General features: G+C 41.0%; 1 protein-coding gene across 1 annotated transcript in view; it reads right to left on the bottom strand.

Annotated features, from left to right (window-relative positions):
- The window catches only part of Pdgfc (platelet derived growth factor C), a 153812-nt gene extending 131404 nt beyond the window's left edge, over positions 1–22408 (bottom strand). The window contains exon 1 of the mRNA XM_051199204.1: positions 21765–22408. Within this exon, the coding sequence (XP_051055161.1) occupies positions 21765–21882 (118 nt within the window). The 5' untranslated portion in view covers positions 21883–22408. The remainder of the gene's footprint in view (positions 1–21764) is intronic.
- Positions 22409–26354: the final 3946 nt, after the last annotated feature.

Genomic DNA, 26354 nt, shown 5'->3' with positions numbered 1-26354 from the left:
TCCCCCAGCTTTCACTTGAGAGGCTGGGGTGGAGGCAGTATGGAGACCTTTTACTGTGGTCAGAGGCCAGGAGAACAGTCTCAGTGAGCCAGCTGAGTCACCAATGCCAGTGCAGCGAGAAGGAGGACCAAGTGATCCCAGTCAGTAGAAACTAAGGAGGACAGCAGACCAAAGGCAGAAGGTCAGGGAGAGACAGGCTGCTTGTCTATCTGCTTTCTTCTTTACATGAATGAGCAAATGAAACATTAATGAGCGATGAAATTCCTAAATAATTGCTTGCACTGGGGTATAGCTCCATTCACAGCCAAAATAAACAAACAAAAAATAAAATCAAAACCCACAATGCTTACAGTGACATTAGTATCATAAATGTAAATTATAGCAATCCTTTTTTAAAATCCAGATAGTAGAGTAATCCAGAGCAGAATGTGATGGGAGATGCCATTCTGTTAATATGTTTCTCATACTGGTTAAAGAATAAAGCAATATTGGCCAATAGGAAAGCAAGATAGGCGGGACTAGGAGACAAGGAGAAAATAGCAAGTAGTAGGGAGGAGTCAACAAGGAGAGAATGGAGAGAGCAAAACCGCCGGGCCCCCTCTCTCCAGTAAGAGGAGACCACTTGGAAATACTTAGATTAATAGAAATGGGTTAATAATTAAGACAGAGCTAGCCGATAAGAAACAAGTAACTGGCCAACAACATTATATCAAATACAGAGTCTACGTGTGTTAATTGGGGCTGGCGCCGCGGTGGGTCAAGACCAGCAGGAAAAAACCTTACTCCTTACAAGAATGTTCACCATTCTTTATACCTGGAGTCTGAAAGAGCTTTGGGTTGGCTTTTCTGAAGGAAAGTCACAAATAGGTAAGAATGGATGTCCAGTAGGAAATTATGAGCAGCCCTCATTCAGATCAAATACAAGCAGCTTGCTTCATTATGACAGAGGTGCCAGTGTGCTTGGGAGATTTGTCATATTTAGAAAGACAAATTAACTTATAGTTCTTCAATCTGTCAATACATACTTTGGCTGGCATGTTAGATGTAAGCTATAAACACAGTAATTTCTCATATGGTTTATATACTCTCATACACATTTGTTGTAAAGTCCATGGTGTGCAACCAGATGGCATATTCCCAATGCTTCCAACAAGTGTTGGAAAAAAAAATAAAAATAAATAACAACAACAAAAGAAAGGGGGGGAGAAAGAAAGGAAGGAAACAAAGAAAGAAAAAGAAACAAAGACAGGAAAGAAACAAAGCAAAAGGAGAGGGGAGCTTTATGTTGCCTCATGTTGGGGGCTATCTTCTTTTTTCGCAGACAAACACTTAGATCTTAGGAAAACAGCATTTCTATTAGGTCCCAAGAACACAGATAATTTGTTACTATGGCTCTGCTGTGTGTTTGGGCCATGCACTCTTCTGCACTGACCATAGTCACACTAGCCTCCAGGATAAAAGGCAGTGCAAAGTCTTAAGTCTTAAAGGGTCACCTTCAGTCATGCCATGACTGAGTTTCTAAGACCAAATTCTGTACTTTACATGCTGTCTATTACAATAAAATAAAATGCTACCTACATTTGCTCTCACCCAAGCCTCTGAATTAGGGTTAACAATAACACAGAGCTGTTTCTAATGTAATATGGGCTCACTAGAGAACATTTCAAAAAGAATAAATATATTTTAGGAAGGGCATAACTAATAATTTTTACTGCTTTCTACCCTGGCCCTTATCAATAAAAAATTTTTATTTACAATATAGTAGCATATATCACTCTACTATTCAGACACTCAGGGAAATACTAATGAAGACATGTAGAAATATTTAGGATGTCAGTTGAGGAATGAGTGTTTTCCAGTGGGGAAGTGCTATTTATATCTACTTCTGAGTCCCAAGAGTAATGGTAGCTCAATATAATTCACATCTTTTTCCCATGAGAGGTTTACTGCCCTGGGGACCAGCCATCTAAGCAGGGTTACATTCAGGGGTGGCATGTGTAGGACTAATATGAGAAAGGTAGGAAAGAATTATAGTTCATAGGGTACTAGCTCCAGCATCCCTCTCCAGATTTACCCCTACCTCAGTGAGTTCTTCCAGAAAAGACCTTCTTTTCTCCCTCTGTTTTTTCCTCCCTTCTTTTTTCTTCTTTATTCCTTTCTTTTTCAATTAAGAAGCAAAAATTATCAATTTATTCTGTGGTTCCCCAATAACTAAAAAGCCTAGAAAGAATGATTAATGTTTCCTTTAAATACTCAAATCATTCAAATGTGAACAAAGCAGAAACTTTGGTTGGAAAAGCATTCAGGGCATTCCTCCTAAGAGTCTGATGTCCTTGACTAGCATGAAAGCAATGGGGGATTTGATGTTCACTTTCTTCTCTGGAGCTTTAACATCATTCTGACTGGTCATTAAGGAGAAAACATACGCACTCACATACTCACACACATACACGCACTCATACACTAGCTATCACACTCACAGACAAACTTTCAGTCACACACAGAGACACATTCTCACATATACACACTCATATATACACTATCACACTCACATATTCACACTCACACACATATACACACACTATCACTATCACACTTGCAATGTCACACACACACACACAAACACACACACACACACACACACTGCCTGCAAGGTAATGTTTCTGTGTAACTGGCCTCAGGAAATTATTAATGAGAGGTGAGGAGGTTACAGAGCAGCTAAGCCCACAAGAATGCCTATGGGAAGAAAACTGCCTATTCAGACAGAGGAGCTGAGTGCTGTGTGGGGAACATTGACACTTTGAAAGGAATTCCTTCCTAGGCAAGAAATTTTCTATACTGTGCACAGCCAAATAAAATGAGTCATAACACTGCAGGTTTCCTAACTATACAGTGTTAGTGGGGCGACCTCTGATTCCTAAGACGTCAAAGGCAGCACCAATTCTAAAGGAGTTCTGTCCCTCCCACACATCCCCCAGCACCACACATGAGGACCCATCTGAGATGACACAGGTTTGGTTGGGCCAGATGCTATTGCTATTACACACTGGATGACACAGTATTTGTAACTTTTGGCTTTACTTTCAGGAAGGGAAGCAAGAAAACCAGAGCCAGGAAACAGGGCGCTGTACTCTTTGGACAAGCCTAGGCATGCCCCACCAACACCAGCACTGGCTGAACCCTGTCATCCTAGAGAAAGTTAGCCTGCCACTAGAAGATTTTGAACACTTTAAGCAATGATATTGAAGGCTCCACAGTGGAAATTTAGTCACTCGGCCTGAGCAGGAGAATTGAGTGGAGTTGAAGACAGCTGAGAATCAACAATAAAGAAAACATTTCTGGCACATTGTGTGCCTACAAACATGGAGCACATTTTCCCTCTGTGAAGATGGCATGAAAAACCCTGTCCCCAAATTAGGATGAAGAATGTGACCCTTATCACTGGGAAAGGAGAGATGATACCAAGAGGAGTCCTATAAACAGACCTTATTACAGTAGCCCTTGATAACCCTGCTACTTCCACACATACTCGCAGTTGCTCAAACTGGATTTGCCCAAACCCCATTTCCTTTACCTTATTCTACTCTACAATTTATTGTCTGTTTAAAATGGCAGATAAAGCCCCATGCCTAACTACCTCCTCAGGTTTCTACATCCTTCTGTGAGGTCCCCGAGCCTATAAAATTAGAAACCCCTTATGTCTATTCTCTTCCTACACTGCCATTTTCAGCTTAACTTGCACACTCCAGCTCCAAAAGCTAAGGTATAAAGCTGTTATTATTCCCTTCTGAAAGCAAAATAAGTAGTATTATACTATGAAAAAGTCCACTTTTAAAATTTTCTAAAATGCTTTTAAGTGCTCTGTTGCTAAGTAGATGCATTTACAAAATAAAAATAAGACATGATAATGATTATCATATATATCAAACTGAATTGTATAAATCAGGTTTTTCATAGATTTAAATGATCACTTTCTACATGTCTGAATGCCTACCAAGCTATGAATACGACATTGTAGATGTGATCACATATAGTCTAAACATGGAGGGGATAGGTGGACACTTTTCTTTTTTTCCTGAGTCTTTTGTCTTTGCATAGTGAATACCTACTGCCTGTACTGAGGTTCTAGGTACGGCAAACAAAGCAGAGAAAGGAGGAAACAGACTTGCATTAATAATAACAGCCTCAGCCTTTATCATGCTGGAGGTCCAGAACTTCATTCACATGGTTGTCTCCTAAAAAGTATCAAAAAGCACAACTTATTACTAAATTCAATCAGATTTCATAGCAGGAAGTTACTCCTGCAATCCATGCAAGTGTGCTTGAGGAGTGAGGGGTATTTACGTTCAGGTATTTACATGTTTGTAAATATGAGATTAGATTTTGGTAAGTTTTGAAACCACCATTAACTATGAAAGGTCTAATAATTAAACTGTATCATTACTGAGTGAGTCTAGAAAGGTTTCCACCACAAAGCAGAAAATAAGTTAGCAGGACTCCTGAGTAGCCTCCACTTTAAGATAATAGAAGCCCAGGGGAAAAGTTTAGCTGGTAAATTGGCTGAAAGTAATGTAGAAGTAATACATAAATAAATTAAATAAAGTTAAGTATGGAAATGCCCAGTGTTGGGGGAGTGGTGACAGGCAGAGGCCTAGGATTTTCTAGTCAGCTAATCTTACCTACCTGGCTAGTTAGTGGGACCCTGTCTTGGAAAAATGAGGATGGCACCTGAGGAACTATTCTAAAGATTGAGTTTAGCATCCTTCCCCAAACAAATACATGCATACACACACACACACACACACACACACACACACACACACACAGGCATGCATGTAGGCATGCGCGTGGCGTGTACACACCCACACTCATACACACAGAGAGATAGCTATTACTGTGTTGAGGACAGTATCCATAGCAGGTAAATAAGGAAGGCAAGTGCTTCCCACCTTTATTGTAGAGTCAGCTTAGCTTTTGGATTTTATTGTAGACAGAGAAAGGTATTTCTCAATTAGCCAAAATCTAAACCTAACGATTCACTCTCCATCTAGTTAGAAATAGTTGAATCATTTCATCCTACAAAATGTATGGCACAAGAGATTCAATTGAGGGCTTTCTAGGGACAACAATATACTCAGACAACGTAGTCCAAATCTAAAATATCTACATCTTTCCAAGTGTGAAGTTTAGGGGCAATGAAATTGCAAGTAACTTGTTTACATGCAAAGGAAAAAATGTTAATCTCCCAGCAATACTGTCCTGCTATCGACTTCATTCTCCAACACTGAGTAAAATAACAAGACAGGTCATATTGCCATCTATAGAGTATAACTTGTTTTTGCATGTAGGCTGAAGTAAAATAAATATGACCTGTCTACAGGAAAGAACAAAGTACTCACCAAAAGGGAAAATCTGCCCAATCTGACTACTTTTAAATGAGCAAAACTTTGTTCTGGAGCTTGGTTTAAATCTCTGGTTTGTTTGACCAACACCCTCCCGGCACATGAGCAATGGAATCACAAAATATGTGAGCAACAGGAACTTGAAGTCACAGAGTAACAGAGCCAAAGTTACAGGTCAGCTACCGCACAGATACAACAACACTTCCAAGCTTCTTAAGAAACACCATACCTAGCTGCTGGTATTGCATCACTAGAGAAGATATTAAGAGTTAACTACTACCCAGAACTCAAGATTCCTTTCAAATTGTATCATCCCAACTGCGCTTTCCTGACTTACTGACAATATTGACGACATTAATACTAAAATTTAATGTTTGAAAATTCGAAGTATTCTTTAATCTGCTTCCAGTTCCAGTACAAAGACCTAAGTGGCACACAAAATGTGGAAATCAATATTGGTGGCTCCACTAGCATGAGGATAGCAGAGGCCAGTTTTCCTCCAAGTCTCAGGAGGTTCCTGGTAGTAAATAGTTAAGAAATTTATTTATTAAAGGTCTAACCAAAAAGCCAGCACTATTCTTCAACAATCACCAGTAAAGAAATTCAGTTTTGTTTATTAGTCTCTAACGGGCTTAAATTATCAGAATAAATGTAGAGATTTTCTTTTATTTGATTTGGATTGTGATTCCAGCACCAAAATTAGATATAAAAAGTTCATAAACATTTTCAAATTTTTAAGCATAAAAAACCTGATTATTTAGCATGGAAATAGCAATTCAGGAAAGTTTATTGTCCTTTAATGGATGTTGAAGGTAATTACTTACAAAATAAACATACTACATTCTGACTTTTTATGGAAACACTCCAGGAAATGTTAAGAATGAAATTCTGAAATACAAACAAAAAGCCATAGCACAATGTTTAAATTTCAGAGCTCAAAACATAAGATGACTTCTTAAGCATGTTGCGCTCTGTCCCTTGAGTAGAAAGAAGGATTTACACAGTCAAGCTCCACTGGTTCAAGTGAGAGTTATGCCTTATTTTAGTTTTTTCTTTTATCCCTTCCTCTCTGCGCCAAAGTTCATCCCTTTCCACCAACAACTGTGTTAAGAGACTTTCTTTTGACACTGAGTCCCAGGAGCATCTCTAAAAAGGGCAGAATTGGACAAAGTGCTTAAAATGCTCAGTAAGTTGGATACTTTTGCCAGAGAGTATTCGACTGGAGTTGGGTAAGGGGCAGGTAGCCCCAGAAGGAATCCACAAAGAACATGGAACTTTGTAAAGAATTGCTCAAGATGACGAGTCACCTCATCAGATGTCACACACTAGTTTCCACAGAACTCATTTCCAATGCCACTGCACTGGTGACCTTTCACTACAGTTCCTCTGCAAGTGCACAATGATATTGACACTTTTTAAATCATTACACACATTTGTCTTGTGAAAGCAAGAAGAGAGGGACTCCCATCAATGCCTCTGCTAATCTATTGTCCTTAAAAAATCTACCAGATGGTAGAGTATAAGGATGTTTGCCATAAAAGGCAGCAAATATTCTTACCAAAAGTATGTGTGTTAGTATTTTTCAAGGAGATGACATACAAGCCAAGATACTGAATAAAGTGTAGCATGCAGAAGAACAAAGATCATCACCAATGTATCTATGAAGAAGCTCATGTTCAGTTGGATAATCAGCACACTGAAGTCATTAGCTCAGGACTGAAAGGGCCAGGATGCAGCAGCCTACACATAGTACCCACAGCACAAAGCCAGTCTGCGTTTCTGCTAAATGTCACCACTTCTAATTGCAGCTGACTTCAAATAATAATAAGAAAGAGGGAAAATAATTAATTAGTTAATAACTCTCCCTCATAAAGAAAGTTAATGTGAACTAAATGTTTGTTTTGTATGTGGGGTGTGTGTGTGTGTGTGTGTGTGTCCAAACATTGTAGTTCCACACAGCACAAGCCTGTGCATAATAGGCACCACACTTATGTAAACAGCAGTATGTGGTTTTAGTTTGCTTGTGACACCATAAATATTGGCATACTGAACATGTGCTTCCTGCCATGAATTCTGAACTCTCTCTCTCCAAGGTCTGCTTCTGTTTTGTCTACATGCCAGACCTACAAAAGACTTGGCCATAATCTCATTTGTTCAGAGCTGAGAAAATCAACTTTCTTTGTAAAGAAGAAGAAAAAGTATCCCTTGTATTCTTTAAGTGAGTATAAACAACAACAACAAAACACCTTTAAAAAAATAAAACATTTTGTTCCTTTTAGAGGACAAATTAGGATTGTCAATCTCAATACCTGAGGCACAAAGGGGAAGCTAAAAATAAGGAGGAAACACCTGAGTTGCATCTGAGTGCAACTGGAAAATTCAAAAGGAGAAGGGAATCAAGAAGTTGAAGTTTTTGTAAGTAAATTTTGGTAGGTCATGATCTTCTTTGAACGAACCCCCTGTGATGAAACATTATCACAAAGTTGACAGTTTAAAAGTAGATTTTCCTGGAAATGATACATTTCTGTTTTCTGGTTGAGGAAATAACATTCTAAGCAGTCATCATTATAATCTGCCCATCAGGTTCTTGGTTCATCAATTTTATTCAGTCTAAGCAGAAAGACTGGGGCCATCCTGCGAGTCCCCTTTTAGTTCCTCAAAATGAAGCCAGACGTTAGTTACATCTCTCAGTTGTGAAATAAGGCAGATGACTCACTTAAAGATCTTAGATAATGGTTTAGGATCCCAGAAGCCAACAGCACAGCAGGACAAACTCTCCTGGGTCTAAGTGTGCTATCTGTATTTCACTCAAGACCTACCATCTGAGGTACTGTGGTAAAGATTATACAACATTTCATTGACTGACCCTTAAAAGTCATGGAAGATTAGCTCCATTGATAACTAGAATCCACAATAACAAGTGGTGACAACCAGAGCACTCTGGGAGCTTGGAGAATAAAAACCACAGACTGAGAAATGGAAAAGTTTTTTAGCAGAGCATGGGAAGGATGAGCCATAACTGTCTGTGGGCTTTGAGTGTGAAGAACTTCTGCTCCAGTCACAAGCACTTACTAAATGGGCAATATTGTCAGCCCCTGGCAGCTGAATTATGTTATACACCTTCTATTTCCTCTGTCCTTTAATGTCACTCTGACAGATCCTCTGGCAAAGAAAAACCAAACAACTGTGTATTACAGAAATCTAGCTTTGAAAGGTAGCATCATATCAAAAAGATAATCATGTGAGGTTACAAGTGATTATCTGATTTGTGGTAGTCATTTTCCAGTGAACACACATATCAAATCATTCAACTGAATCTGGTAAGCACACTGTTTTTCTTTTATTTATCTACATGTTTGATAAAGTTGGGAAATATGGGATACTAAAATAATGGTATGAAAAATATTAATTATATACTTTAAAAGGAAAGCAAAATCAAGCATGAGGAGCCTAATTTAATTTCAAAAGCTGAAACCTTTCTTGTGCTGGGGTCTTACCAATAACATTCACACAGTTCATCAGATTCACATAGTATTTCAGATATAGACCTTCACAATTAACAAATAGCTTTTTAGTTCTATTTTTTCCACAGCAAAGATTTGAACCGTGAAAAGGCAATTGCATGCCAAAGACATAGGCTTGCTCTCTCACAAACTTTTGTTTCTGCATGCAAATCTTCCTTTCCAGCTACATTCTTCATCCTTCAAGATCACCCTTAGACAATAACTTTCTTTCAATAATGCCCAACACTATGGCATTTTTTTTAACTCTGCGTAAGTGCTGGTGGCAAATCTCTCCTTACTTCGTTTCTTTCTTTCTTTCCTTCCTTCCTTCCTTCCCACCCTCCCTCCCTGCCTTACGTCTCTCTCTTCCTTTATTTCATTTTTTTTTCTTTTTTGTTATTGTCATTTTGTGTTTTGAGGCAGGGTCTCACCCAGCAGCTGGGTGGCCTTGAACTTACATCAATTTCCTGCTTCAGGTGCCCTAGTCCTGTAATTATAGCTGTGTATTATCATGGCTGGACTTGGATATACATCTTTTGTTATCTTCTGAATATAAATGACTTGGAGGCACCAAGCTGCACTGATCATAAGAGTCCACCAAAGGCCCATATGATGATGGCTGGGTACCCAGAATGGCACTTTGGAAGGTGACTGAACCTTTAAATGGCCAGAGTCTAGAAGGAGGTTTTTATATGACTAAGATCATGTCCTTGAAGGATACAGCAGGAAAGAAGCACCTTCACTTTTCTATCTTCTGCTTCCCAGCTGTGCACTTCCATTATGATGGCTTAAAAAAGTGGGTCTTCCCAATTGTGGGTGAGAATTTCTAATTCTATGACCAAAAAACTGGTCCCTTTATGAACTGATTATCTAAGTAACTGTTTTGGTGATGAAAAGTTGAATAACACAAAGGTTAATTCAACTTTTCATCTTCCATGATGCTTCACAGTTTGAGTAGGAATTGTCCTCTTGACTGTCATTTACATCTCATTTAAAGATTTTGTATGAAGACAGATTGCACACAACTATATAAAGGAGTTAGGTCCAAAACTAGGCTGTTGTGTGCAAAATTACAGAAAATCCTATTTGAGAGAAAAATCTTAGAGATTTTTGTTGTTGTTGTTTTCAGACTGTAAGGTCATCATTAAAAAGAGAGAGCAAGGAAAGAAGGAAAGAAAGAGTAAGTCTCATGTTGCATAGAAACTGTAGAATCTGCCACTGTCTGCTGGTTAAACCTGAGAGTAAGAGGACTTACTTCCTCTGTCAAATTTCCAACAGCAACACTTAAGAGTTGCCAACATGGTATGATACCATCAGTTATTAAAATCTAGAAGGAACCACTGATTGGTTGATCTGTACTATGGATTACTTACACATTCACTTCCTTTAAAGCCAAGTAAACCGAGCAGAATGAGGGATGCCATAGAATTAAGATACGCTATAGATTCAATGTAAAAATTATTTACTATCTTCTGCTCACTCTTATACACACAAGTATGTTTTGCTTCTGCTGTTCACCTAATGTGCAAGATTTATGCCTCCACCTCTCCAGACTCTATGTTTGGGATCAGTATAACACAACCCTTCTGCTCAATTTCAGAGAAGGAGAAGGAAATCTAAGGCAGTAAGGAGACTCTACTGCGAGGGGGAGAACTGAGGACTGCATTTAATATCTCATTCTCCAGGAAGATGAACCGATATCATATGAGGTTTGTCATAAGAGGTTTAATTGCAAGACAAGCAGAGTTCCAGTGACCATAAATCATAACTGCAGTTGGATTTCTATTTTACATGGCTGTAGTTAGAGTTCTACTCTTCTGAGCCAGAACAATTATTTTACAATTAGTTGAGACATGTCTGAGCCCAGAAGGAAAATTTCAATTTCAATCATCATATTTTCCTTTAATAGAACCCAAGTGCTACCCAAAAGTAGGCTAATTCAATTTCTCACACATGGTGGAATGGACAGACAATGTACATGGATTGAAACTTAGGTGTTTTCAATGTAAAAAATAGCAATGGTGGGATTTCATTTGCTAGGCAAAAACAAACACACAAACAGCCAAATTTATCCCCTTACTCTCAAGGTGGAACACAGGCACAACCCCATAAAACATCACATGCGGCCTTAAATTTGGACTGCAAATCTATCACTGAAACATCTAGTAAATGACCCAATTTGTTTACACGGCCCTCTAGCTTTTTATGGACTTTCCATAAAGAAGTTATTACATCCATTCCCTTTATTTTGTTTAAGAGTGTTTGAATGAGCCCCAGAACCACAAGCCAGTTAAACAAGCCTTGCTTAGATGGACATGGTCTCATATAATTCACCACTACCGGGGAACTTTGCAGAACAGTGTTTGTAGTTTGGAAACGCCGCACATTCCCACATGCCAAAAGTATTTCCTGTGCTTTATACAGTTTTAAATGTTCGGCAGATATAGCATATGAGGCCCATTTTCCTGTTTTTTTCAATGCAAAGTGTGGCATTCCCACTTCTTCCAGAAGGTCTGAACCTCCAAGGGTTTTGCTATGATGGGCTAACCATTCTAAACAGGCTGCAGAGGAACACTGAAAGGGAAATGGGAAATCCAGACAAGGTAATTGGTTTCCTAAGATGTAAATGCAGGCTCTAGAAGGAAATCATTTCAAAGCAGTTAGCTTAATGGGGTGCCCAACTGATGCCTATTAAAAGTTATCGGTACAGATTAAAAATGAATTTCCACCAGGAAAGAAAAACTCTTTTTTTTTCAAGAAGTAGAGAGATTATTTAATTCCTTATGCCATGTGCTTAATCATGCCTTTAAAACTCAAGTCTGCAAATGTCCTCAAGAAAACAAAAATGAAAGTTACTCTTTAATGGTTTAGTGTCACCAATTAAGTTTCTGGAGGAGCCTTTCAATATCCTGGCCAGTTCTCAACCTGCAAAGCTATGCTATTCTTAGCTTCCTGCTTCATTTGCAAATAGTTAAGACAATTTTGACTGCAATGACCAGCACAGAGCAAGATTCTGTTGCAATCTTCATCTGTATTTCTAATGGATAGAAAAATGCAACAGAAGCTATTAAAATATCTCTGTGCTATGACGTGTGGTCTTGGTACTGTGAGGTTCTCCACCTGCTTGCAGAGTGCCAGCAACAGCACACTAAACCATATGCATAGTGTGAGACACTGTTGTATCCAACTTCATTGGTTATTATTATTATTATTATTATTATTATTATTATTATTATCAGCACACCCAGCTCAGCCTCCAGTTTGCCTCCCTTCAACTATATACATACAGATCCATGCTTTTCAAATACATCAAATTTTAATCTTTTTAGAGTGTTTTAAAAATTGCTATTATAAATTCAGATCTATTTATTTATTACTGAATCTATTTTTATCATTATTGAAGGAAACTGGAGCCTTACACATGCCAAGTGTTTCTCCGGTGATCTGAGGGCAGATCACATTTTACCAAGCATTACTGTGGAGTTATAGCATCTCCCAAGTTCTTAAAAATGTGAACTCAGCCCCCATAATCATGTCTAGATTTCTAATAGGACAAGTCAGAAATAAATACTTTGAATTGTTCCAGTGTCCCAAACCCAAGGAGAAAGCAGCCACCAATGAGAAGATTGAAATTTCTAGCTGGGTATGGTGGCACACACCTCTAATCCCAACACTTGGGAGGCAGAGGTAGACAGATCTTTGTGAGTTTGAAGCCAGCCTGGTCTACTTAGTGAGTTCTAGGACAGCTAGGGCTGTGTAGAGAGATGCTGTTTCAAAAGACAGAGAATTGAATATTTCTTTCATCTCATCTGTTCACATCTTGCTCACATCTCAAGTAAATGCACTGATTATAAACACCCTCTGCTACCATAGAAACAGAAATTATAGCATTTTAATTCCTACCAATTTACATTTCTAATCACCCTAACTATGAATATGTGTGACAGTATGGTATATAAGCTGTGATTTATCCCTCAGTAGAGGGAAAAGATAAATGATATGACTGTTTAGAAGACAGATGTCTTTATAAATAGCCAGCAAAAGAGAACTGCCAGGAACAACATAAATGTTGTGGTAATCCAACTTCTGCTGTTGATGGTTTGAAATCTTTTTGTGATTCAAGGACAGGTACAGTGGGCAACTGGGCGTACTTAAGCCAGAGGCCTAGTTCTCTTACAAACACTCAAATGCTTAAAATAGCATCTGCATAGAACAATGATTTCCTGGAGTCAGACAGTATAGCCTCAAATAATGGCAACACATCTACATGCATACTTACCATAATTTAGTCCTTTCTGGTCTTTACTACCTTCAGATACTGTAGGCATTGTTACACATACAGAGGCCAATCTCATCAGAGAATTGATGCAGTTTCTCAGCAAAGGGCATCTAAGAAAGATTGATACCCTACTGTACTTGAATTCCTCTTCCCTTCAAACTAGCAAGGCTGTTGTCCATGTTTAAGTAAGGGCTTCATTATACTAATGCCCTGTAACAGAGCTGCTTCTTGTCAACCTCTAGAACCCTCCCCCAACCTCCTCCTGTATGCCACCTCTTTCATGAATGAAGTGTGAAAATAGCTCTTTGTTTACATAAAGGAGGCAATACAGAATAGTGTGAACACAGTAGGGCTTGGGAGCTGGAAGGGAAATTAGGCACTTTGCTCATCTAGCCAATTCAGAATATGCTTAACTTCTGAAAGAAAAGAAAAAAATTAAAAACTCAAGCAATGAGTAATTGACCATGAAAACTAAAGCAAAACTCTGTCCCTGAGTGCCTGTTTAGAAAATAATTTAAAATGGTGGTTTTTGAGCTGAATTATAAATGGGCAGACAATTTTGTCTTTCATTGTGTTGACTGCCAGCGCTGCAGGAAGCAGGCACTGAGAACAGCATCAAGACTTCACATCATGTGCTCAGAACAACTCTCCACCTTTCCTCCTTTTGCTCTGGAGTCTAGACTGCTGTTGCCTCTGTTTTGTTCTGGCTGTTCCCTTCTATAGAATGTTTCCCTTTCTCTCAAACAGCTTATCCTTATAGGAACATTTCTCCTTGAACCTTCTATTTGGGCAAAAAAAAATCAGACATCCAGACCAAGAAACTATTTAAGTGTGGTGAGTCCTCTTAATCCTGATATTATTGTTGACAAAAACCTGATAGCACATGAGATAAAGGATGGTTCTGCCAACCTTCTATAGCAGATTTTCAAGGGCAATAACTGCACTAGCATTCAGAAGGATGAAGCAGGAGAATGGTGAGTTTTAAAATTAGCCTGGACTACAGTAGTATGATCAAGGCTAGCTTGAACAACAAAGTAAGACCAGATGTTTTAAAAGGAGGGGGAGGAAGAAGAGATGGTTATAACAAGCTCTTCTTCACATACCCAGCAGAACCCCAGACCTAGGGCAGAGGTAGACCCAGAACACATGCTCACTATATTTGCTGACTGAAAGCAATGTCCTAATAAAGCATTCAACATCTGTTTCATAAAGACAAGTCACATGACTACAAGGCCTGTGTTGGAATCAGACTTAATGAGTATATTTCACCAGCTGTGGGAACTACACTAAGCTACGTGTTTATGTGAATAATTCAAGGGATGCTCATAGATGAACTGTGTCCTTTCTGTAAATAATGGGCATAAATATGCTCTCTGACAAGCACTCCTAAGAGCTCATGAAACTTTTCAAAATGAGGCTCATACAGAGCCCCCAAGAACCATTCTTGTACTGTGGGTTCTATGTTTTCCTGGTAGCTCTTGTTGTCTTATCAATGCACAATGGATTCTGAAGCAATGGAAACTCATGACCTTGAACTACATTAATGTGCCTGTTGAAATTGGGAGGCTGGCTTCCTTCAAGGGAATGCAATACTCCTTTTGAGGTGTTCAGCAACACACCTTATCTCACTGGGAAATGATTCAACTCCATTGGAAAGGGATGGAGCCAAGTACAAACACCATCATTTGAAAGTTAGAGGAATTACCACAGAACACAACAAAAGCAAAAGGAGGAAAGCTATCCTTGTAAAGACAACTGGGGTGACAACCAAGACCAAAAGGAAGCAATGTCATCTCCAGTGAACCAGAATATCATCTGCAAGGTGCAGAAATCTAAAGGGACGGGAATGAGTACAATGTCATCAACGTAGGAGACATGAGCTTTGAATGTATAAAAATATCACATTTAAGGACTTAGATTGAGTATTAATATCTGTCTTACAGCTCACATTTGTAAGTTCCAGATTTAATCATTTCAACAAAAAAGTTTAAAGTTTAAATAAACTAAGTCTACACTATGTTAGGCAAGGTAATGATCTATTATTGTGTTTATTTTCTAATGTTTTGGCTTTGTTAAAAAGAAAAACAAAGAACTTTTAAATGGGACTGATCATGTAACTATATGTAAAATCGCCTATCCCTGGTGTATGAGCTACCTTGTTGGAGACCATTCCTTATGAGGGGATGCCATGCTCAGCTTTAACACAGCAGGAAGGGAATTGGTCCTGCCCCAACTTAATGTGCCAGATTTTTGTGGACTCCCCAGTACTAGTTGGGAGAAGTGAATGGGGGTAGGCTGGGATGAAGTTAGTGGGTGGGAGGGAGAATTTTGGTTTGAACGTAAAACATAATTTAAAAAATAAATAAGTATATAAAATCTTCTTCAAAGGATAACATACCATATTTTTTCTAGTTCACCATATGAAAATTCATCAATTTCTGTGAAACATTTAGTGGCAAATCTTGAGACACGAAAGATTCACATTTTAAAAATACATACAGCTTCCTTTAGAAGCAACCTTGCCAATGCCAACCATCCATTTCATCACTGTCAATTACTGAACTGAAATATTAATTAAAATAACCCACCAAGCACTTGTTCTGCTTGTTTTGAAGCTGAGAAACTGAATGGTGAGAATTCTAAAGGTAGCCTTGTCATTCACTTGCCAAACTGCTCTGTTTATACAGCAGAATTATTATAGTATTATATATTAACCAGACAGATTGATCTAGGAATTGAATGTGCTCATTATGAAGTTGTTTGTTTCAATGTTCTTTTAAATAGTGTTTTATGTCTTAGACAAGCAATGCACAAAACTTTCTTATATGGAAAAATACTTCAAAACGTGTCTCATTCTGATAACACAATGCTATTGGCCTATTTGAGTCTAACATAAGGAAATATTTATCATCATATTAGCAATTAACTACTGATATGCTATCTCATAATTTTACAGGGTTATCTTCTCTCTAAGGCCTCACCCAGTTTTCTTGTCAGTGGATCCTAGGATCATCAGCATAATACTGGTTGCTGATCTCTAACATTTTAAGGCACAAGCTGTCTATGAGCCAAAGCACACCATGAAAGTCACCCTGATTTTGCTGACTGCTCATCAACTTACAATTCTCAATAGTCTTAGTCCACATCAAACCACTATCCTCAGAAGACACAAAATATGTGTACATGAAAATAGCACTTTTAAGAGAGTAGCCAACATCACATGGTATCTAGGAAACCTGCCTAATGCTTGGTACCCACACACTTGGGGTACCAAAATTGGAAAACAGTATTCTGATCGGTGCCCAAGTTTATCTTTCTATGAAAAGAATCAAACACTGTGGATGATATCTTCAAAGAAGGCCTGCTCCTATAGTAGATACTACTCACTGTCTTGCTGTGGAAAAGCATCTCACACCCAGAATATTTCACAAACATTGTGTGAGAAAACAAAATTGCAACACCCTGATCCAGTGGTTATAGCTCTTACAGAGAAGGAATCAGACTAGGCCTATTCTCTCAAGGACTCAGACTTCATAGTGAGAGAGCTGAGAGAACATACTGCCAATTAAAAGCAAAGGAAAAGAAAAATCAAGAACCAAGAGGAAAATGAGAAAGCATGGAAAGTTCTATGCAGTTATTTATCCTTGATGAAATAAGAAGATTGGATAATTTCAACAGAAGGGGTGGCAAAACCTGCCCTGGGAGAAGGCCCGCCTAATATGCATGACAGGAAAGGACAACTTATGCAAAAGCAGAGTGGTCAGTATTAGTCAGAGAATCAGGATGGTCAACTAAGCCACTGAACCTCCCATGCCTGCCTCCATACCTCTTCCAGGTAAAGCTCTTAAAAGTGAAGCCAAAAAGCTGCAAGAAGGTAAGGCAGCCAAAAGAAATCATACCCTTTCTTCACTCCAGGTCCCTCCAGTGACTACAACCTGAGCTAAGTAGGCCACAGTGTCAAGCTTTGCTGTTGGGAGGACTGACCAGTCAGCTCTGAAGCTTCAGGGTTGAAGATGCTTTTCTCAGGCTTGGGGCTGTGTCAGGCAGCTTTAAATGGCTGGCCCCTTTGTGCTTGTGGAATAGTGGGTCTACTTACAAGCATCACACACACACACACACACACACACACACACACACACACACACACCGCTTTTTTTGATTAGGTTTGGTTTGGTATGGTTTTTGAGACAGGGTTTCTCTTTACAACAGCCCTGGAACTAACTCTGTAGACTAGGCTGGCCTCAAACTGGAGAGATTCACCTGTCTGTTCCTCCTGAGTGCTGGGTTAAAGATGTGTTCCTGGCATTTCCCCCACTTCTACAGTACAGCAAAAGGACTAGGGCACAGCATTTGGAAATCAACTTCTAGACAGATTCATAGGAGAAAGGAAAGGGTAACTTTTACTCACAGGTAAAGCCAAAAGTGGAGATAAATGTGTAACACAAAGTGTTTAATAAGTGAATTAGCAATTGCATAACAAAATAGAGATATTTAGCTGCAAATAATAGTAAATGATCCAAAACATTAAAATGAGAATAATCCAAGGAAGGAACTTTGATTATGACATGGTATTTTGACACAACACAAAGCCTATGGGGACAACTTTAGTGGTCTTAAAAATAACTGCTTCAAAGGTGTTTTATTATAAATTAACATATATCAGATTATCATCAGGATTTTTAAGTAAAAGACTTGGAAGTTTATACATACAGTTGAGAATCTTAACACTATAGATGTTATAGGCAAGAAGGTAGAAGTAAGCATAAGACAGGTGAGAAGGAGGGATCAGGAAGGGTAATACCCCAGACACAGCTAGGGCTTAGCTAAGTAGGAGAGCTATACCACTTATGCTGCAACTACAGACAAAGGTTAGCTCAATTAACATCATCTGTTTACAAGGTATTAACCAATCCCATGCCATCTGCAGGGCTTCTACAGGACCTTCGCACTCTTTTAAATCTACTGTGAAGTATGCGTGATTCAGTAGAAACTATAATAGTTGGTACAGGACCTTCCAAACCCACCCACTGGAAGGGAAGGATGGGACTCATTGTTATGTAAGAGTTCTTTCCTCAGTCAGCTGCCTCAGCTCTCTCATACAGAACAAAACCATAGGAGGAAGTTTCTTTTTAAAGCTCCTAAATAACAAACATAAATGTTATAAAAGTCACACACTAAAACCTCAGGACTGCCTTGCAGGAAAGTCCTTCTAGCCCTCACTCAGACCCTGTGTAAAGTTGGGCACCTTTCTAAAGACTTTAAAAAGTTTGTTCACCAAGGAGATTCCAGGCTACACCTAATGGGATAAGAGGGGGGCGCAGTTTCATTAGGTACAGGCATGTGCCAGCAGTAGGGAGAGCTACCACTAAAAGCAGGACCAAAAACTCAAAAGCATTCCTAATGGACCATTCTCTCCAAGATAAGTTGCCCCAAGAACTATGAAGGCCACTGGTAGAAAAGAGCATATACAATAACTGATCATCTTAAAGGAGCCTCAATAAGGGCAAACTCTAAATCAAAACTCAAAGCCGTTAGGGAGAATAAGGATGGCGAAAAGCAATTTCAGATTATGGGTCAGCTAAAATCACTGCATCAAGATAGATGAAACATTGCTCCCCCAACAGCTTTTTTGTTGCTTCTGAACGTAAATATGATTCCTCCTGCTGTAACTCGGAAGCACTCAGGAAGAACTTCTGTATCTCACAGTAGGTATTCACATTCCCAAATGCTTACTTCATACTGACATAACTATTTTCTCTCAGAGTTTAACAGGCAGAAATCCTCCAAGTAGGTCAATGTTATTTCCCAATTCATTTCCTCAAGGAAAATCTAGAAATCTTTGCTTCATACAGGAGCCTTCGGGATATGAAGTAATCCTTCTGGGATGAAGAAGGACTGGGAGTAAGGTTCAGTGGTATATTGCTTATCTCACTTGTGTGAGGCCTGAGTTCTATCACTAACAGTGGGGGGGTAGATAAAAGTATTTTTCATTTAAATAACAAGAGCTATAATCTTACAATAGGAAACAGACAAACAAGCAACTAGTAACCTGGCAACTGATGCCAATCCCTAAATTTGAGTCATGCCCACAAGCTCCAGTCTAAGTGGGTATATCTAGCTCCACTATGGAACAAGACACAGCACACAATTTCCCCTTATGACATGAAAGTAATACAAATAAAACCTAGGAATATGAGCACCATGGGGAAGGAGCCTTGATAATAGTGACAAGCTCCTGTTATCATAAAACCAAATCAGTTTGAAGGTTGTGGATTGGCCTTTGGGAGGTCTTTGCATAAAATGCATCAAGTGGACTCAAGACATCCTCTAGGTGGAATTGTTAAGAAAGTTCACACCTATAGAATTGATCACCAATACAAAGAACAAGAGGGTGATCAAAACTCAAACATAACCCCCTATGAGAGTGAAAAACAACCCAAAAAAGGAAGTGGCAATTTTGCAAAACAAAGAGAAAGAGGAAGTAGTTGTTATTCCATGAAATCTGGTCACATTCCAGAGGGATCTTCTTCCACACCCACCTGTTAGCTTCATATCCTGAAACCTTGAAGAGGAAAAGTCAACCTGAGCACGTGCAGAAAAATAGCTCTCTGTTGCCCCCTAGTGCTGGCCAGCCTCACCTCTCCTTCTGCTGGAAACTATAAGGTGAGTAGTTCCTCTGCTCTCTACTTAACTTCCTGCTGCCAGCACTCCAAGAGCTAAACATAGCCAGATCCTCTGCCCACAGATTAGGAAACGACTAGGCTATTTTTAGCATCGTGCATCTTAGGAATGAGAATGGCCCAGCCTCAGATGGCACCAGAATGTGTGTGGCCTGGCTTAATGAACTCAACATCTCCTGAGGATGTGAGGCTACCAAGTGGCTGTAGGCAGCTGAAAGCTCTAGGGCACAAAGTGGTGGTAGCACGTGGATAACAAGGGACTGCAAGGAAGGAGCAAGGCTGTGCACAGGTACTGAGGAGTCTGGGAGAGGATAGGACATGGCAGTAAGAAGAGGAAGTGGGGATAGAAGAAGGGCACTGTGCACTGATGTCATGGAGAAGCTGATCCAATAAGAGGCAACATTTGAACTGGACATTTATTTTGTATTAGAAAGGACAAAGGTTGGTTGGATCTGCTTCCTGCCTGGGTATAGGTGGTGTAGTGGCTCCTTTGACCCCTGAGCCCTCTGCATGCCCTATGATTATAGACCAATCACTAGACTGCCCTTTGATCAGTAGTTCAGGAGCCTGCAGATGCCACATGCCATAACATTAGCTAGGGGTAAGGAGCAAGCGCAACAATAAATGGGATACTGTATCCTGGCACAGCTAGGGGTAATGAAGAGTACTTATGTATTTTGGGACTTTGTTTTAAGATGAACACTTTATAGAGTTAAAATCCAGATGTGGGGCCCCGAAGAATCCCCTATACATAGAAAATGTCACAATGCTTGCACTCCATTCTCGTTCTCTAGACGTCACTCACGGACTTCTTACCTGGTTAGTGAAGTGGCATTGTAAGCAGATGACAAAGTAGAAAAACATGTACATTTCTTTTCAAATAGCAGAAAGAGCCGCCACTTGTAAACAGGGTGTTTAATATTCCAGTTTCAGACAGCCTACATTAACATTGTGGTTTCATGTGCAGTATAAAATTTCTATTTACAAAAGAGTCTCAAAAATTACTTCATAATGGCAGATCAAGAGCAAAAGGGTTTAGAAATGGAATGATGTAAATCATATGGGGTTCAGAGGCTAAGCAAATTACACACCCGAAGCTTCCCTGGCCTTATGAAAGAAGCCTTTCTCCAGCTCTGTGCAATCCCAGCCCAGGGGAACTCGCATCTGAAAGTTTTCTAAACATTTCAGGTACACTTGAAAGCTGAAAGTAATTCTCATTTCCTATGCAGGATTAAGTCGTTTCCAACACACACAAAATGGTCATTCACCAACACACGCACAAAAAAAAAAAAAAAAAAAAAAGAAGGGAAAAAAAAAAAAAAACCCACACCACCAAAAGGTGAGATGAGATTTCGGGGCACAAAGACACGTAACAAAAAAAAAAAAAAAAACAGTGCAGGAGAAAACCATCACTGATTTCCCTTGAAAATATCCAAGTAGCCTCTCAGCCGTTTATTATTTGGTGCTAAGAACGCTGATGCCTTTTCTGAACTCTTCATTCTACCCACCCCCCCACACCTGTGTAAAGTCAAACTTGCCACGACTCATTCATTTTTTGTGTTTGTTTGTTTCTTCTTAAATGTGTTCTTTTACTTGTAACTCTGGCCGTAGGCCACGCTGCAATGTGGTCATAGCTGGCTTTTCCAATCGTTCACACAGCCTGAATGTCCTCTCCAAGCTGAGATTGTGGGCACTCCCGTTGCCCGGTGAGTTTTGGAAGTGGCAAACTCCCGGAATCCCCGCCACCCCCCTAAAGTGCACGCGGACTCCCAGGACTCCATCTGCAGAGCCAGAGACGCGACCATCAACTCCAGGGCTAGAGGACCCCACACGCCACCGCACAATGCCAACCCGAACGCACAGAGAGAAGCGGGAAGTGGGAGGAGGGGGCGAGACTCACCGTTCTGCTCCTTGTCGCTGGAGAGCTGCAACTTGCTGCTCAGGTTGGACTCAGCCCGAGTCCCGGTTCTCAGGCCGGCCAGGGCAGATGTCAGCAGGAGGAGGCCGAGGAGGAGCATTTGGCTGACTGGGGCGAGGGCTCACTGGCGGCGGGCACTGGGGAAGCAGCGACTCGGAGGCTCAGCCCAGCCTGGGGAAGGTTGCGCTGCGATGGAAGCGCCTGGCCGGCTCTGGCAGCGGAGAATCGCAGGGTAGTTTCCACATAATCCCATCCAAAACTTTTTCCTAGAGCCCTCTTCTGTGTCTCCAGTTTTTGAAAAGGATCAAAGCAAAACCTGGACCTGAACCAGTTTCCCAAGGTTTAAACAAATCCTGAGCTGTGCCGAAGTGCCTGGGGTGGGGGGGAGGCGAGGGAGGAAAGAGGGGGTGGGGACGCGGAGGAGAGGCGTTGAGTCGTGGCGACTCGCAGGGAGCACCTGTCAGTTTTGGGGGCAGGACGCAGGCGAGGACGCGAGGTCCTGCCGAGTCAGTCTGGAAGCCAGGTCGGCAGCGAGGCGAGCACCTAGGGATCAATGACAAAGCTGAGGATCGGGGCGGCTGGCGGCGCCCCACCCCCACCTGGGGGGAGGGGACCGTGCCCGGCGAGCGCGGCGCGGGTCCCGGGCAGTCAAGGAGGCCGCGGGGGCGACTCAGAGCTGGCCACGAACTACCGGGCAGCCACCTCCTTAGCTGCAGTCGGCAGCCACCGAAGTCCTCCCGGGACAGGATACGCTCTGCAGGAGCCGGGAGACCTAGGGCGGCTCGGAGTCCCGCGCGCTCGCGTGCCTGAGCTGCAGCGGGGCAGGACGCACGGCTGGGGAGCGGTGGCCGCTTTGCACTGGCTGTGCTGGGAAGGCCTGGCGGGCCGGGAGGACCGCGTTTGTCCCCTCCCCGTCTCCACCTTCCCCCAGCGGGCGGCGCGCGGGGCGCGGGGAGGGCGGCCGGGCGGGCTCGGGGGGCGCTGGCCGCCAGCTGGCGGGCCAACAGGTGCTGGCGCAGACAGGGGGTGCTGCGGGGCCCGCGGCAGACGGAGCCCACACTGTGGCGAGGAATGCCGCCAGGAGGCCCCTGCTTCCTTTCCCCTGGGCGCCCCTAACCCCAAATAAGGAGCCTGAGGACTGCTCAAGGGTGCTGGAAAGGCTGAGAGCCGCCTCTGGCTCTCCCTGGCTGTGACTTGTCTTTCATTCCTAAGGGGATCCCCACTCCCAAAGAGCTTTGCTAGGATTCGTGGCCAGACTCCTGAACTGAAGGAGGGTAGTTGAACTCAAGATCCATCTGGATCCCTCCATCTGAAGGGGATTGAAGAAAACAAAAGTGAAGATAGAGTCCAAGTTGTCACATGAATTGATGCCATGCACCAATATATGCAAATGCACCCTGTCAGGCAAGGAACTGGGGTTAGAGGGTGGCATTGAACACAGGAGCCCCTGCACTGTGCAACTGGGTGCTTCATGACAGGTTGCATGAAATCCAATTCCTGAATTGTCTTGGGGCATGGTGTGGCAATTCACATACTGTCCTAGACTGTCCCAGAACCCCCGATGTTTGAACTAGTTGTCTTTATACAAGGCATGCTTTGTGTTAAGACCTAAATGGGTTTGTTCTTAATGGGTTTGTCAGCAGGACTTACAGTGGTTCCATGGGCAGTGCATGTGTCAGTGACAGGATCTAACATGCTCTCCTTATCAAAGGACAGAAAATCCTCATGAAAGTGTTGAAGGCACAAGCAGAATTTGAAAGCTAAACAAAAGGATGCACCTTCTTGGGCAATAAAAAGAAAATGAAACTAAGAAAACTGTAAATAACACATCAAGCAAAAACCTTGATATGCAGTCACATGAGTCACCAAGTCCTTTGTCGAATCAGGCAGTACAAGCACTTGAACCCTAGAACCACAGTAGCAATATTTCTGACACACCGGGCATGGTGCCAGGGAGAGACTACTGGCCCAGCACCATGGTAAAATGTCAAACCTTCATCCTGTTCTTGAACACCTTTGGTGCCTACCACACAGCCCTCTCTGCTAGCCAGGTCTCAGTCCTTGTCTCCCCTCTTCTGACTGGGCACTGGATAGATTGTTCCTTGGGATAACTCCTGTTTGGCATTCAGAAAGTTCTGACTTCCATCCCCAGGACCAAATAAATGAATATGTAGTTCTCCTGTGTAATTTGCAAATGTGTCCCGTTTAGTTCATTCATCCTTATTCTTTGGTTCCTGCCTTCACGGTGCTGGATATAAAGAAGAGGTCCCTCACTTAGACTATAAGAGTATGCATGCTAAAGGTGCAAGCCTTGTTACTTTAATCAAGTTAAGAGAACCTCAGCTTCAGTGTAATTCCATAACACACACAGGACATGGCTCATTACTGTCCAGTCTTTGTAATTTTCTTGATTTTCTGATCAGAGATTTTCTAAATGAGCTCCTTGGTTCTCCATACAGTTGGTGTTCTTGACCACCCACATAGGGTGTGTGTGTGTGTGTGTGTGTGTGTGTGTGTGTGTGTGTGTGTGTTCAGATTTAATCCATTTGCACTCAAGATTGCAAGGGGTGATGACTAAGCTTTATTTTGTATCACTTCAGATTGGCTAGAACAGTGCCTGGCACACTGGGATCATAAATAAACACACTAAACTGACTGACAGCTTTCTTTATTGGACTCACATTCTTCCTGGAATTTCAGAGAGGGTTGTATTTGAAAAGTTACAGATGATCTACAATGAGAGTCCACCTCTGTGTTTCACCTCATCCATATTCTACAGAATGATTTGACAATTGCCTTATAAATAAAGCCAGCCAGGTTCTCCTGAGTGACCCCAAGACAAAATCACATCCACATTGGCTGCTTTCTTTTCAATGTACTCACACAGTTGTTGTTTGAACTGCTCTTGCCCTTGGCAAAGTTCTTTTTAACACTTTGTCCTCTGCTGGTATTTTGTTTCTTTTGCTTTATAACTTTCCCCAGGAAGGTAAAAAACCCTTGCATTGAAAGTCAGTTTTACAAAATCCAGAGTCCTGCAATTACTAAACAATCTATTTTGAATGAATATGGCTTTGTTTTAGCCCAAGGCATTTTCCTTGAGGATAAGCATCCATGCCACCAAATAAGAAAAAAAAAAATCATTGCAAACATTCTTTGTGGTTTTTGTGTTTTTTAGAAGCCATGGGCATGGCAATCATGCAGGATGCATTGGGAGCTAGTGCAATCTATAAATTATGACTGAAAACTGTGGCTGGATGCACTTGACTTCTGGATAGCCATGTGGGGGAGGGGATGACAAGTATCTACAATTTTTTTTTTTTTTTGAAACTTAAATAAGCTTCCTAAGAAGATAGTACACCAGTTAATCCTTAAACAATGGGAATGGGAGAAGGGCAGGGACCATGGAAATGTATGTTTTGCCCAGAAAATCAAATAATACAAATTGTATTAAACTATATTGTGTTTTTCAGGACATACCACAACACACACACACACACACACACACACACACACAATTAGTCTATTATTTTATGACATTACACAGAACTTTTCAGCATTTTAGTTGTAGGCAAATTGAGCAGGAGTTCTTGAAATTCTAAAGTCTTTCTTGTACATAGACTCCTGTCCATCCTGTTTTCAAAAAGTTAGCAGGCAACAATTATACCCACATATGGAAAAGGCTGGGCCCAGGAAATCATTACTAAGCAAAGCAAATGCCACAGACCACAGAGAAATAGTGTTTGTTCTTGGACGTGGAGGGGGGTTAGCAATAAATAAATGAAGCAGTCTGTCTGAAAGCTTTTCTTCCTTCAACCTGTTTTCTCTAACCACCTATATTGATGGTAGAAGCTCTCCTTTAATAATTAATAGTAGTAGTAGTAGTAATAGTGTAGTAGTAGTAAATTATGAAGCTGGACTTGCAATCTAGAAATAACGAAGCACACTTGTTTTTATATTTCCCTCTCCTGGCCTTAGGTATTGCTTCCTCTCAGTGCAGACCAGAAAAGGCTTACCTTCTATGGCAGATGGGAGACACATTTGCTAAGGCTCTTCTCTCCAAGGAATAGAAATGTGTTCATTTTGACTTTGCAATTGGATAAGAGAGTGAAAGGTAAGAAGTTAGATTTGTGTGGTCTAAGACAGGATACATGGGTGACAAGAACAGTTGTTGTTGAAGAGGCCCTCTATGGCCTTTCTCACTGGGGAAGAAAAAAAAAAAAAAAAGCTGCTGTTTCCTTTTGGAAATCATAATGAGTATGCCCATATTTTTGCAAACTGTCAGAAGTGCTTGTCTGACTCAGACTTCAGAGAAAGTAAGCAGTCAGCAACCAGCTCCAAGAAAGAGGAGGCTGGGTGACCTCCTGCCCACAGCAACAGAAGATCACTTCACAAGAAGCTGGGAGATGGTGGGCTGGGGCTGCTTGTACCTCTAACAAACAACACTCCCTCTCCACCTCCTGTTCCTTTTCCTCAGAAATCAATCCTGGATTCTTTCCCAGACCCCTGACTGGTTTCAAATTCTTTGATTCTTTGAATGATTATAGATAATGATGGCAATATATTTTCAACTTT

Source organism: Phodopus roborovskii, unplaced genomic scaffold (genome assembly GCF_943737965.1).
Source record: "Phodopus roborovskii unplaced genomic scaffold, PHOROB, whole genome shotgun sequence".
NCBI classification, from domain to species: Eukaryota; Metazoa; Chordata; class Mammalia; order Rodentia; family Cricetidae; genus Phodopus; species Phodopus roborovskii.
Note: the sequence above shows the minus strand (reverse complement) of the source record. Positions and strands in the feature narration are given on the sequence as shown.